At 55.8% G+C, this 14,418-nt stretch overlaps 4 protein-coding genes across 4 annotated transcripts; 2 read left to right on the top strand and 2 right to left on the bottom strand.

The window, feature by feature from the left end:
- Window positions 1-440: 440 nt before the first annotated feature.
- Window positions 441-2,418, top strand: ICP55 (aminopeptidase; the record flags this gene model as incomplete). The annotated part of the gene is made up of 10 exons (XM_066774366.1): window positions 441-630; window positions 675-839; window positions 892-924; window positions 975-1,102; window positions 1,158-1,606; window positions 1,668-1,701; window positions 1,754-1,975; window positions 2,031-2,149; window positions 2,203-2,329; window positions 2,383-2,418. 10 exons carry the CDS (start codon window positions 441-443, stop codon window positions 2,416-2,418), a joined length of 1,503 nt encoding a protein of 500 aa, XP_066634485.1.
- Window positions 2,419-3,711: 1,293 nt separating this feature from the next.
- SLS55_002885 (uncharacterized protein) lies at window positions 3,712-4,680 on the bottom strand (the record flags this gene model as incomplete). The annotated part of the gene is made up of 3 exons (XM_066774365.1): window positions 3,712-3,735; window positions 3,853-4,032; window positions 4,087-4,680. The coding sequence occupies 3 exons, from the start codon at window positions 4,678-4,680 to the stop codon at window positions 3,712-3,714; spliced, it is 798 nt and encodes a 265-aa protein (XP_066634484.1).
- A 2,006-nt stretch (window positions 4,681-6,686) lies between these two features.
- SLS55_002884 (uncharacterized protein) lies at window positions 6,687-8,042 on the top strand (the record flags this gene model as incomplete). The annotated part of the gene is made up of 3 exons (XM_066774364.1): window positions 6,687-6,852; window positions 6,902-7,020; window positions 7,074-8,042. 3 exons carry the CDS (start codon window positions 6,687-6,689, stop codon window positions 8,040-8,042), a joined length of 1,254 nt encoding a protein of 417 aa, XP_066634483.1.
- A 2,554-nt stretch (window positions 8,043-10,596) lies between these two features.
- SLS55_002883 (uncharacterized protein) lies at window positions 10,597-13,028 on the bottom strand (the record flags this gene model as incomplete). Its single annotated transcript, XM_066774363.1, has 7 exons — window positions 10,597-11,320; window positions 11,376-11,541; window positions 11,599-11,718; window positions 11,775-12,077; window positions 12,418-12,467; window positions 12,524-12,531; window positions 12,711-13,028. 7 exons carry the CDS (start codon window positions 13,026-13,028, stop codon window positions 10,597-10,599), a joined length of 1,689 nt encoding a protein of 562 aa, XP_066634482.1.
- Window positions 13,029-14,418: the final 1,390 nt, after the last annotated feature.

Raw genomic sequence — 14,418 nt, 5'->3', positions numbered from 1 at the left:
TGACTTTTTCGTAATATATTCTTATAAATAGTATAAAACTACGCGTAAATTTAGAGTATCGTTCGATCGTAATAGAATAATAAAATTAATATTAAATTAAACTTTAAAGTCGATTATACGTTTAATTAACTTTTAATACGCGTCGAACGTGGTGTTATTAAAAGATAACGTCGCGAAGTACTATTAGACGCGTTAACTACTATATTTACCCTTATAAAGGGTGTAAGTTGTGCTTAGACGTCCCTTCTAACGAGGTTGGATGAGTAAGCTTGCTAACTTAGAACGTCCGACGCGGATCCGATCCGCGGTTTAGCCATCCGGGGGGGACGCCTGAGCTTCTGAGGCAAGCGAATCACGGCGCGGCGGATGTTATCGATAACGGCGCCGCAGCAATCTTGCGCCGCAGTCGCGTCTCCGCCCGACATCTGCATCCATTCGCAATGTTCAGAAGCAGTCTGCGTGTCCTGCACGCTGCTGCCCGGGCACAGGGCCCCCGTGCTGTGCGGCGTGCCTTCCACCAGGCGCCTGTCCGCCGCCAACTCGTCTCAGCTGCGGAGCTCCAGTTCGGCCAGCCTCTGCACGAGACGCACCCGCATCTGCTTCAGCCGGGCGAAGGCAAGCAACCGCCGTGTCAATTCCACAGCTCTGGTAGAGAGCTAATGCAGGAGCAACAGTGACGCCCGGCATTACCGCCCTCGAGTATGCTCAACGCCGCGACGCTCTCGCAAAGGCAATGCTGCCGAACAGTGTAGCCATCCTTGCCGGATCCGACACCAAATTCCGCTCTGGCGCCGTCTTCTACGAGTTCCACCAGGACCCCGACTTCTTCTACCTGACCGGTATGAGCTTCGAGTACGCGGCAGCTACTAGTATACTGAGGTGACTCGGCAGGCTTCAACGAGCCCGAGGCTTTGGCTCTGATCGGTAATAATTTGGGTCGGCAAGACGTCAAGAGCACGGCTGATGTCGTATAGAGAAGACTGGACCTGGCGATGATTACATCTTCCGTCTCTACGTGAGACCAAAGGATGTCCGCGCAGAGATGTGGGACGGCGCTCGATCGGGCATTCAAGCTGCCTTGGACGTCTTCAATGCTGACGAGGTATGAAAAACACGTCTTCCAGACCATTTGATGCATTGACGCTGAACGAACCAAGGCTGGAGATATCAAAGACATCGGCAAGAACATCCCAGCCATCCTCCGGCGCAACCAGCACATCTACACCGACCTTCCACGGAATCTCGATCACAGATCTGCCATCACGAGGTATCTGAGCGGAACAATGTACACTGGCGACAATGGCTTTCCAAAAGCTTTGCAATCTGTGAAGCCGTCTGCAGTGAAGCCCTTGAGGCCCATCATGAACGAGCTTCGCATGTACAAGAGCGAAGCCGAAATCCGAAACATGCGCAAGGCAGGGCAAGCATCCGCAAGAACCTTCACTCATGCCATGAAAAACGACTTCAGTACTGAAAGAGAGCTCCATGCGCACATGGATTTCGGTTTCAAGATGATGGGCTGTGACGGTGTCGCCTACATCCCGGTTGTGGCGGGTGGAAAGAACGGGTTGAGCATCCATTATGTCAGGAACGACAATGTCTTGAAGTATGCACCCCGTGACGTATTTGATATTTCAGAGTGAATCACTGACACGTTTCTCCCATAGCAATGGAGAGATGGTTCTCGTGGATGCCGGAGGCGTAAGCACAGCAATCCCGGCTATCTGAATATGCCCCTAATCACCTGCAACAGGAATACGGAGGCTACATCACAGACATTACGCGGACTTGGCCGATCAACGGCAGGTTTACAGCAGCCCAGAAAGACCTCTACGAGGTTGTTCTCAAGGTTCAAAGGAGTTGCGTCTCTCTTTGCAGAGAAGATGCCCGACTATCGCTAGATAAGCTGCACAACATAGCCTGCGAAAGTCTCAGGGACGGCTTGAAGCACCTGGGGTTCAATATGTCTGGGCACGTAAGTTGTCATTCTCATACATTCCACGCTGCAGAATTGTACTTATCATTACAAGGCACTGGAAACATTGTTTCCACACCATCTGGGTCATTACATCGGCCTTGACGTGCACGACTCTCCCGGCTTCCCGCGTAACAAGATACTTCAGACTGGGCAGTGTATCACGGTCGAGCCGTAAGCTCCATTCCCTCCGTTTCTTTCATTCCATTTCGCTAAACATGTCGTAGTGGCATATATGTCCCAGATGACGAAAGATGGCCAGCCCCTTTCCGGGGTATGGCCATCCGCATTGAGGACAGCGTCTGTGTGCAGCCTGAGAGCCCTCTCATCCTCACGACTGAGGCCGTCAAGGAGGTGAGTGCCAGAGAAGTCTCCCAACAAGCAGAACCTTACTAATTCGTGTTTAGATTGTGGACATTGAGAATCTTGAGCGGGCACGCTGAGTCGATTCGTGTGCTATCAGTCTCCATGCATACATTGTAAAAATAGCTTAGCGTGTTAGAATTGTACATACAGGCCTGTAAGTACTCTTCCAAGAATTTCGACTGAACAACGAGTGCATGTAGGTGCTTGAGGCACTCCAGGGCTCCGTATTTTTTCTCACAGGTTGAACTCACAAATGGCCGTCTTTTTCTCCCCTTTTTTCTTCATCTGACGGGAATGAAAACGACACACACAGCCAAGTCAATCCACCCAGACCCAAACGACCCACACAGCAGCCCTCCCAACCCGCCATTCCCCTCAAGACGCCAGGAACCCCCTCACCGCCTCAGCCACGCCACCCACATCCTCCAGCATGGCCCAATGCCCCACCCCCTCCAGCACCCGCACCTCCCTCCTCGGCAGCGGGCCCCCACCACCCCTCGTCAACCCCGCCTTCTCCACCCACCACTCCCTCACCCTCCCCGGCGACCCCGCCATCCAATCCTCACTCCCCACAACCACCAGCACCTCGGCCCGCACTTCCCCCATCATCGCCTCCATCAACCGCTCCTCCCCTTCCTGCACCCCCACCACCAACCCCCTCGCCAGCGCACCCCGCGCCCACGCCCACGCATCGCCTTTACCCTCGGCCGCGAGCCGGCACGCCGCGACGCCCAGCGGGCTCTCGCGCTTCGCCTTGCTGCCGACTTCGTGCGCTGCGACGAGGTCGGCTACCGTCGTGTCGCTGCCGCGCCGCGCGGCGGTCCTGGATTGTTGTAGGAGCGCGTGCAGGCGGCGCCGCGTGGTGTCGTCCAGCGGCTGTGGTGGCGGCGGGTTGATGAGGATGAGTTTGGTGATTGTGGGGGTCGTGGTGGAATCAGTGGTGGGGGAGGATGAAGCGACTAGGTGGAGGGCGGTGAGGGCGCTGAGGCCGTGGGTTATGAGGGCGGTGGGGTTGGGGGTGGTTGTGGTGGTGGTGGTGGTGTTTGAGGGCAGGAGGATGTTGTGGATGGGCGAGGCTAGGGCGGAGAGGGTTGTTGTTGCTCTGGTGGGGCCGGTGGTGGCGGTGAGGTGGGTGATGTCGGTTCCTTGCAGGGTGGCGCAGAGGGCGGAGAAGGTGCTTGCTGGGAAGCCTGGGGTGGGGAGGAAGAAGGTGGTCGTCGACGGGGTGTTGGGTGAGGAGGACGGGAGGGTGGCGCGGAGGAGGTGCGTCGTTATAGGTGGGGGTAGTAGGTGGTCGTTGTCGGTGGTGTCGATTGATGGCGGCGGCGGCAAATCGGCGGTGACGGTGTTGGTGAGGGTGCCCAGCCCCGTCACGCTGATGGAGACGGTGTCGCCTGGGGAGAGGTAGACTGGAGGTGTTTTGCCGATGCCGACGCCGGCGGGCTGGTTGGTTGAAATGGGACGTCGTCGGTCAGATGGCGAGAAAAGGGGGTTTTGGGATAGAAACTTACTGTTCCGGTTGCTATGACGTCGCCCGGTTGCAGCGTCATGCCTTCTGAAAGAGTCTTGATGAGGAACGGGACGGAAAAGATCAGGTCTTTGCTTGTAGCGTCCTGTTCAAGTTCGCCATTCACAACGGTCTGGACGCGTAGGACGTCTGGAAGATGGTTTGCTGGCTTTGCGATGGGGCCCTGGAAGTGGATTGGATGTTATTCTCTGTTCCTCGGTCTGGGAGATATACACACCATTGGGCAAAAGGTGTCGCCGGACTTGCCGATGAAGAACTGCTTGTGGTCTCTCTGCCTCTCGCGAGCCGTCACGTCGTTGATAATGGTGTAGCCCCAGACATGGTCTAAGGCGTTTTCTTCCTTGACCCTGTAGCCAGCTTTGCCGATGATGACGCCGATCTCGCCTTCGTAGTCCAGGGACTGAGTGAATTCCGGATGGTGGTAGATTTCATCGCCGTGGGCGATGATGGAAGTGGCCCGCTTGGTGAAGATGACGGGGTGGGAGGGCACGTCGACCTTGTCGGAGCTATCGAAGCCGGATTGGTTGAACTCCTTGGCATGCTCGAAGTAGTTTTTGCCTACGGCGAGGATGTCGCGGCCGGTGATTGGGGGCAGGATCTTGAGTGTCGAAGCGGGGAATGGGTCCTCGAACTCGTCCAGGCAAATGTGCTCTTCGCCTGCTGCAATCACCTGATAGAGGCTGTGGATGGGCTCGCCGGACTTGAAGCTTAGCGCGTGAATGGTGTCATGGTCGAGGTTGAGATGGCCAATGCGCGGACGATTGGTGGCCGGGTCCTTGTAGGACACGTAGTTTGTGTAGTTGGCTGCCATTGTGTCGGAGTAAGCATCAAGAGAATCACGTTGAAGGTTTGTACAGCGAGCTCGGCGATATTTGTCTGTGCCGAGGGGTTGTCGCCATGGGTATTTTCGGGCAAGAGTGGGGCGGCTGGCGTTGACGCCATTCTTCTCCGGGTGCCTCCGCTGTGCATGGATCTTGCATTTCCATGCTTGGAGTTCAAACCTGGCCCCTGAAACTAAGTATCAAACGCGTCACATCCCTATGGATGCTCCTTTCTGAAGGGAAAATAGAGTATCGGTTTGACCATGACCAAAGCATTGGCGTAACCGCATGGTTCCTGGATCCCCTCGACTTCTTGTTCGAGTACGCATGTTTTGGGCCCGGATATATGCTCAACAAAGCACTTGTTTTTCGAAAAACAAGCCAAGGCATGTTCAAGTACATTGCAATGGCTGAGTATCAGCACAGAAACATGAGCGAGAAACCTCCGATAACTGGCTCAGCGAATGGACGATGTTTCCTGTACCACCTACCAAAGCTCCTATCAGCTGACCCATTCACCCTCTTTCCAGAGTAAGAAAGCATCATCATCTCCCCGGATCTCTTTTTGGTCTTTATGAAACTGTGCGAACTGGAAGCATCGATTGGCGACTCTGGAGTTGACAAAAATGATTTCGAGTTTCTGGGATTCATGACGGGTTGGTAATCACCCATTATACGCTTCTCACGTACCCTGTACAGCCTAGAACGATAAGCGAAACAACCAGGAACTAGATTTGGGCCTTTAATCAGCATGAGCATCCAACGCGTCAAGCCTACGATGGGTACTCGGACTCGGACTCGTACTTCCTCAACCCGAGGAAAAAGATCAAACAGATTTTCATGTGGGCCGGAACAGAAACTTGGTGGAGTCGAGTTTGTAGTGGGTTGGGTCTGCTGATGGGTGTTAAAGGTACACGCGTCGCATTGGATTCGTCCATCATCACCACCAAAATTACCTTTTCGGGGTTAGCGTCCCGCTGCCAAGCGGAACCAACGGTTCTATAAAGAGACGTGATGCTTAGTAGTGACGGGCCAGCCTCGACGATCATGTAATCGGCGAACGACTCGTCACTGTCATCGTCAACTGAGACGTACACCGCTGCCGCTCGTTGCTTTGCGGGGGCCATTTTGCTGATAAATGTTCGGTCTTTGCCACGGTTGGGGTTTGATACCGGGCACTTGTCCCTCAACTGACTCTTCAAATGGTGTCAGGTTTTTTTCTTTATTGCCGCTGACGACGTTGCTGCGTCAATGCAGCGTGGTTCCTTGTCTGAAGTCTGGATCCGACGGGAATAAGAAACCAGCGGTTTCGAATATGCGTGTGGAAAGTAAGCGGATGGAAAGGAAGCCGGGGCCGAAGAATGATACCCAGAGGCCAAGCATCCTTGGCTTTTGACTCAGGACAACGTCTTTTGGGACGGAGGCGATCATATTTTCTCCGCAAGAGGTGGCCCCTAAAAAAAGAAGACCCCACCGCATGAAGAAGCAAATCAGATCTGCAAGGCTGTAGGTGCAACTCGTCGTTTTATCGGAAGTGAGTGCCGGGCAAGGTGGGAAAATGACATGTTTCGCGGAGGCAGCTTAGACATAGATAAATTCCCGCCAGGTCCGCTCGGGTCGGGAGCAGGCATCCGAGCGTGCGTGTAGCGGCGGTCAGCTTTCATATAGTTTGTGGTGGGCAATGAGTCGTGGTTGAGGCTCTTCGTCTATTTGGGTAAAGGAGGCGCGCTAATTGGCTGCCATTGACTCGTGAAGACTGCAATTCTCTCGGGACTTGCGACGCCGCCCGTTTCACGCCGAGGAAGCCCCTGGTTGGACTGTACCTTGAAACTACGGGCAAAATGGAAGTGGCGCTGCCCGCCAATCTGCCCTGTGTGAACCCCCGGCGACTCCTGCAGATGATGAGAGCGAGTCTGGCCCGCTGCTCTCCAATCTTGACCGACGATATGTACGCCACAGCCGCCGCGGACTCATGGCGGCGCAGACGCAACCACCAATGCCGGCCTTCAACATCTACTACGACTCCCGGGTCGTCATCCCGACGCTGGTCGGCAGCGCGCTGTCGTGCTTTGCCACCACATGCGTGCTCATCTCCTGGATGTGCTACGGCCAGGGCAAGCGCTCATTCCGCTATGCCCTCGTCCTGAACCTTACCTTCGCCGGTACGCCTGATCACGCACACTGCTCGTCCCTCTGACTGACGGCGCGCAGAATGGGTCAATTCCACCAACAATACCGTTTCCGGAACCGTCGCTGTCATGCACAAGGGCCTGCTGAAGCCGGGGGGCGCGTGCACCTTTAACGGCTGGATAGGGCAGATGTCGGTGCAGGTACGGAATCCCATCTGCTCGGGACTGCGGACTGGTGGACTGACTCCTCGCAGGCGGCAGACTTCTCCATATTGGCCATAGCGCTGGTGACGCTCCTCACCATCAAGCTCAAGTCGTACATCCTCAACGCCTCGTTCGACAAGAAGATTCTTATCTGCCTGTCGGTATGGCTCGTCCCGCTTGCAACGAGTAAGGAACCCCCGGCGCCGCGCCGTCAGTGCATTCCGCTAAGAAATCTCGCAGGCACCACGGCCGTTGCCATGCACCAGATGAAGCCAGTCAGCGGCAACTGGTGCTGGATCTCATCCGAGAAGACCGGGCTGCGCTACGCTCTGGGCCACGGCTGGCGCTTCGCCATCATCCTCATCACCATCGCCATCTATGTCTACGTCTTCACGTACATGAAGAAACGTCTCTCGTACCTACAAGAAACAAGCCGCACCTACTCGTACGATTACGGGCGCGATCTGCACGACTTGAGCGCACTGGCACCGTCCGACTCCAAGGACAGCCCAAAGCCAAACGGCGGCCTGGCCGTCATCGACGAGGAAAACCCGTCTCCAGGCAGAAGTACTGACGCCATCCATGCCTCCAACCACGCCAATACGCGCTCGAAGCTGACAGCACCCAAAGCACTGACAGCACCAACGAACACACAGGCCAAGCTCCTGGGCGTCAACACCGGCATCTCCATGGCCAGCAGCGCGCCCTCGCCGCTGATGCAAACGCCGTCAACGTCGACAACGACGGGCGGGCTGCACCGGCGGAAGCGCAGCCAGAGCAAGATCGTCGAGCGCGAGATTTGGCGCATGCTGCTGCTCAACGCCTACCCCATCTTCTACATCCTGCTGTGGATGCCGGGCATCGTGAACCGCATCGCCGAGGCGACGGGCCACCAGTACAAGTGGCTGCAGATCATGCAGTGCGCGACCCAGTACGTCGGGCTCGCCAACGCCCTCACGTACGGCTACAAGGAACACCGGAGAGACTTTGCCGGGTGGATACACAGTCTGAATAGATGATGACGATGATGCAGGGAAAACCCGCGGGACGGAGGCCTCCCCGACATGTGCCATGATATATCAGATGGGAAGCCGTCGACTTTCTTTCGTTTTCTACTTTGTTGTTTGAAATACCCCCCAGCATAGCGAGCATGTACAGCGTGGTTCTAGAGATGCGGCAAAAAGTGAGAAAGGTTTATGGAAAGCATTGTTCTTCTTGCTCATGACAGTGTCTCGGTTGCAGCGTTGTTGCGTTCGACACTGCTTCTTTCTCTCTCATTACGGACACTTGGCAGGACGTTAGGCTATAGGCCTGGACCGTTCCTCTCCCTAGCGCAGCCGGGCGGCACGCTGAGGAATTAACATGCATCCCGTATCTCCTAAATTGACGCCACACAGCACGCCTTGCCACAGCCTAATGGCACCAGAAGCTTCCTCATCCACGCGTCCACGTGGAGTTCTTGAAACAAATTTCTCGTGTCATAAGGCGGAGGTGTCGCGGGGCCGTAGCCTTATGAGCGGGGATGCCGGTGGGGAAGAAGGGGCCGGTACTTGGTCCGCCAGTCCTTTGTTTGATTGATTTGCAGCCAGTAGTATCCCAGCATCAAAGCAGGCAAATGCACACGCGCACCAATCGGAACTTTGACGTACGGCTGCAGAAGATGACAGGGTACGTACGTCCACCTTTTGAAACGACAGAAAAGCAGATCAATCTCCACAGATGCACGAATCCGCGTGGGCTGATGTTTCCTCCCTCGCGCCTTTTCGACCCGCCGTTTGATCGGCTCCCGGGCAGCCGCTGCCGTTTGCGGGATGCTGCCGGCGCGTACCCAAGCGAGATGAGTGAGTGGTCTGTGGGTAGGTAAGACTCCCAGCTCGCTTCGCACCCTTCGCTTGCCCGGAGATCCCGACGGCTTAAGACGCGAGCAACGTCGACATGTTGTAATTCGTTGCTTTGGGCAATTATGGTAAATGCATGAAGACACGCTACCTTTGACCAAAGAGACAAGGAAATCAAAAAGGCCCGTGGTTCGCAATCACAGGGCAGCTACCCGAAGCGCATTTTGAAAGGAAGCTTGTGATAGAGCTGATAGTCAACGTCGGTGCTCCATTCCAAGATGAAACACTTCGTGAGTCCAACGACAGCTTGATGATCCAATTCACTCTCGTTCGTCGTCCAGAAACTTGTCTCGTCCATCTCCTCCACGGAGGGTCCGCACTTGACCCGAACTATGTCAGTGACTATTCTCACCATGTCAGCAGACTTCCCCTCTGCCAGCCATAACAGCGGCAGCAGCTACCTCAGCCATTTGGTCTCGGACAAACTACAAAGTCCCGTTTCCACCCCCTGGACCCGAGCTTTTCTTGGTTGTCGCGCACGGCTTGTCGAAGCGAAGCGGCCAGCTGCGCACGATGGCGGTCCATCCTTGGCTTGGAGTATCCAAGAAGTATGTCTTGCATACCTCGATGGATACTCCACGAGAGAGATGACCAGGGAGCAAGATCCATCGTTTTGGCGAGAATGTCTTGTTCCGTCCTGGGCACAAACATGACGAGTGTTTCGTCTTCCTCACGGCTGGGCAGGATGAGCTTGAGGGCATCTTGTGGTTCTTGATCCTCGGGATCCACCCATACCGGATCCCTTTATGGGGGCAATGTCCTGCCTGGTCCTTCAAGTAGCCACGAAGCCCCCGACAATTATAGCTCCAGACTCTTTCGGAGAATGGCTGCATCCCGGAGTTGCACCATGGCTGAACCTGAATTCTGGCACTTGTTGTGGAGAACTTCAAACAAGAGTCGCTCGAGGGAAATGAAGTGATTCGGTTGCAACTTTTGCGAGTAGCGAACCAGTCCGAGGAGTCCATATACCTTTTCATAAACGTCTGCACAGAGACCACCCTACGCGTTTAGAGCGGAGCCCGGCGCCTTTAATAAGGTCTTTTCCACGATTTTCGCCCATCAAGGCTCCTGAGCACTCCGGGGAGGTGGGAAGGAAGCTATAAACTTGGACAGCTTACTCCACGAGATGGTATCCGCGCCGCAAAGAAGCTTCACACGGCCTTGTCCCAGTGTGATCTTCTGAATGATCCACCCTTCTGGGGAGAAGCCATTCATGTTTATAAGGCGGAAGGAGTGTTTGTCTAGGTTGAGCGGCTGGTGTTGAAAACATTCATGGACTGTTGAAGGCTCCATGTTGAAGCATTGACAATCAGAAGAACAACAAGAGAAAACAGCATAGAAACTCGTCGACGAGGCTGCAAAAGCGGAGTGGCCTGACTCAAGGCACCAGCACGCTTGCGATTTGTCCTCGGTGACGGCAACTGGGCTACTTACTCAGTATCGAAAGTCAGCCTTCCGGGTAGCACTGCAGTGCTTTGCCGCCGCTCATCAGTCACATATCGTCACCGGTGATGTGGAGCAATGCGATTGCAGCTTACCCCTCACGCATACAAGAAATTTCCAGGGCCTACAGCCTGTATTGTGTCGATGTTCTCCTGGAAAAGAAAACAGCCACGATAAATCTGACCTTCCCACGGTGCGCAGACTGTACCCCCCTTGGTCTCCTTGGTCTCCTTTACGACAAGAACAAGCTGCCCTCCTTCCTAACACCTCCCCTTCTCTTCTTCCTGCCCGCAGCACCCGTCTCATCCGGCAGCGGCGGGTAAGGCTGAGTGTGGGTCGCATTCGCCGGGCCCTCGCTCTGATAATCGTCCGTGATCCTACTCTTGCCATCCGCAATGACGAGATCGCCCAGCACGCGGCGGAAAAACTCCAGGGTGGCGACGGGCTGATAGTACGGCGTCTCGTGGCCGGCATCGTACAGGCGGGTGAAGCTGAAGTTGCCGTACTGGCGCACGACGCCGTACTCGGTGCCGTCGACGAGCAGCGGCGCGTAGCCCGCGGCGCGGAACGCGGCCGAGTCTTCGTACTCGACGGCCAGCGAGACGGCCTCGCCGCCGAGCCAGTTGCAGATGTAGTCGGCGTCGCCGTACTGCAGCGCGACGCGCACGTTCTGCGCGAGGATCCACTCGAGGTCGGCCTTGAAGTCGGGGAAGACGAAGTCGCCGGTCGACTGGAAGCCGGCGTTGACGTAGCGCGAGTTGGTCGACGTGTAGTTGATGTTGACGCCGAGCGCCTCCTGCGTCGACGCCAGGTTGAGGAAGTCGGCGAAGTAGTCGGGCGGCGTGGGGTCGTCGTACGGGTGCCGGATGTCGTACACGCCGCGGTCGCCGTAGTTGTAGTACGGCTCCTCGACCTCGCCGCGGCAGAAGTTGGTCGCCTCCCGGCAGATGGTCCAGCTGTGCACAGTTCCAGTTAAAGCGTGCGAATGGAGGGAGGAGCCTGTGGACTCACCCTTCGTCTGTGGTACGGTCGGCCGCGGCGCAGGCTGCGACTTGGTCGGCGCACCCGCCTTCGCGGTAGTATGCGTCCTTCATCTGGCTGTAGATGGTGTCGTTGACGGCCTTGATGCCATAAGTGTTGTTGACCGCCATTTCAGGGTAGTAAGGTGCTTGAATGCCTGGTTCCGTCTGTTAGCGCATATGTGAGGTGGGGTAGACGAGGAGGTGATACAGACCCTCATCGATGATGCCGTTGATTATGCCAAGAGTGTCCATTTCAAGGGAGTACCCGTCGGCAGTACCATCCTTGATCGCCTGGCTTTGCTCGTAGAAGTACCTGTAGAAGGTGGGACCATCTTGCCGAGAGAGTCAGTTGACTGTTCCACCACGGATGCGATATTTGATGTCTTACAGTGACCACCGTACGATTCGGTCCAGAGGTTGAACGTGCGGTTCGAGATGTCCGGGTCCAATCTTTCCGAGAGCTCCAGAAACGTCTGGATGAGCTCCCACGCACCGACGGCCGCGGCGTATGTGGTGTTGGTGGTGTCCGGGTCGACAATCGAGTAACGGCCGTCTTCTGTCACTTCCGTCGTCTCGTACGAGAAGCCTACTCCGACGGGCTGAGAGAGGTAGAGCATGTTGGACTCTTCGTTCCACGAGTATGGGTTCCATTGCGTCTTCAGATCCTCCGTGACGTTGCAAGGGCCATGTTCTGGTAGACGATCATCAGTATCGTCATACCGTCGAAGCTGGATGAAATAGAAGACAAAAAGAGCACCAGTGGTGTCTATCAGTCTGCAATGGTAGCGGAAAGGAAGGGGGCAATCATCCGAAAAAGCATTCGTCCCCAATTGAAATTGGGAACTTGGCCGAACCTTATTCGGACGAATGCCCCCATTACACATGGATGCCGAGTCCACCATAGCGGGACAGATAAGGAAGGCCAAGTATGCTCAACCCCTTGAACTGCGCTCTGTGCCCATCTTGTGCGGCATTTTCCAGCTCTTATCAAAAGAAAATCTTTGGCTGAAACAAGAGAGAAGCAGGCTTACCTTGAAACAACCCAATCAACGAGTCCGACCCAGGACCACCGTTGAGCCAACTGTAATACGCAATGTTAACCCCGCAAAACACCTATGCGGCACCCGAATCGCTTACAGTGTGAGCTACAACACTCACGTCAGCACTCCAAAATTCTCCTATAATCCAACCAACCAGGCAGCCTGCCAAAACACGCACACACACACACACACACACCCATCCAGCGAACCAACCCAAACACGCCAAGCACCATTCCCATTCCGCCAAACCGACCACAACAACCAAAAAAAAAAAAAAAACTCACCGGCTTCTCCGTCGGATTCTCCCTGGCCTCGAAGAACCAGTAAAAGACGTTGTACCGCTCGTTCAGCGAGATGTAGCCGGCGTAGTCGTCGACGCCCTCGGCCGTCTCGCACACGCCCGCCTTGCCGGGCTGCTTGTACGTCACCTTGGCGCCGCCGGGCGACACCACCTCCTGCACCCCCGTCGGGTCCGCGGGCACCTGCCGCTTGAGCAGCAGCCCGCGGCGGCCCGCCGGCACGTGCTCGACGGCTGCGGTCGCGGTCGCGGCCGCCGTGGCCGCCGCGCCGAGGAAGGAGAAGAAGAGGGTTCGGTACAGCATGGCCTGGGGCCGACGCTTGTTCTGCGCGAGGCGGCGGAGACGCGGGTCGGAGGGGAGGGGGGGAAAGGGGCGTAGCAGAAAATGAGAAGCGTAGGTGGCGTGGCCGGTTGGGGTGGATGGGTGGCGGTCGGTGGCAGTCGGGGGGTTTTAAACACCATGTTTTTGTTTCTTTGCCTCGCACCTACCCTGCTGGGAGGTGCGGCAACACGGGAGAGTGGGATCCGGTTATGCGGCGGGGAGCGGCGGGTTGTGCATCAAGGGCGAGACTGCCTGTATAGGAAGCTGTGTATGGGGGCGAAACAGGAAAACGGAGCCCAAGAGTCAAGCGCGGTCCGGCGGTTGGGGTGTTGGTTTCTGGGATAAGCTATCAGGTTGCATGGGTGCACTGCTGCGCGTTTCTGACGTGACGTCGAGGGATTGGGTTGGAAGCTTGGCGGAGAGGCTGTGGAAGGCGGTGCACTCGCTCAATTTGCCGTCTCTTCGAGGCTTGTCTTCGGAAGTGGTGTCAGCGGAGCGGCTTGGATGGTTTGCACGTAAGCAGGGGGGCATGGCTGCGGAATGGCATCTCGAGGCTTTCCGTAGCTGCCCTTGGTGATAGACAGATGGAGGAAGTCCAAGACGGCGCCAAGAGGCCAAGGACGACAACCCCGCTCCATCCGCCTCGGTGCCTGCGCGGGATACAGATCGCTGGCGATAGATACGCGGAGATATCGCCTTCCTAATGCAACTCGTTTGAATCATGTCATGATCTCGCGTCAAACCTTGGATTCGTCCTTTCGCTTGGAGACGGCGGTGAAAGCGGGGTCATGTCTGGTCTGGCTATTGGGTTGAAAGTCGTTGCCTGTTGTTGGTGATTGGTAGTACCCGCAGAGAAGAAGTGCTACTTAGTAACCGTTACCAGTGTTCGAGTATCGACTCCGTGTGCTAGGTAGTAGTAGTTCAGGCCGGTCTTGATGTTGCATTAGTTCTCTCAAGGTCAGAAGTTTATCCTTGAGCCTCACTCTGCAGCCCATCGTCGGCCGAGATCAAGTCAGCTGACCTCGAGGAGGATCCGGTTACCCTTCTTTCGCGCCGGACCACGGCCCCACGTGGCGAATTGTCCAAAACGGTTCTACCTAAGAGCCGTCACCATCGCATGTCGAACCTTCGTTGGTGCTTCTACGGTGAACACCACATGCAAGGGGGAGGCTGAAGACTCGAAAATCGGTCTTCGGTACTTTGAACCACACACAATTCCCATTCCGTTCCACGGAACCAAGATCTTGCGCAACATCTATTTCGGCTGTTACCGCGTGGCAATCCACGTGCACACTCGACAAGCCTGAGTAGTCGGACTTCCATGAGGAGAACCAATTTAAGTGTTGAGGGGGAGAACAGATACGAGATAAGC

Source organism: Diplodia seriata, assembly GCF_021436955.1.
Source record: "Diplodia seriata strain FDS-637 chromosome Unknown scaffold_3, whole genome shotgun sequence".
NCBI classification, from domain to species: domain Eukaryota; kingdom Fungi; phylum Ascomycota; class Dothideomycetes; order Botryosphaeriales; family Botryosphaeriaceae; genus Diplodia; species Diplodia seriata.
The sequence above is the reverse complement of the archived record's forward strand: the minus strand, read 5'-3'. Positions and strand labels throughout refer to the sequence as shown.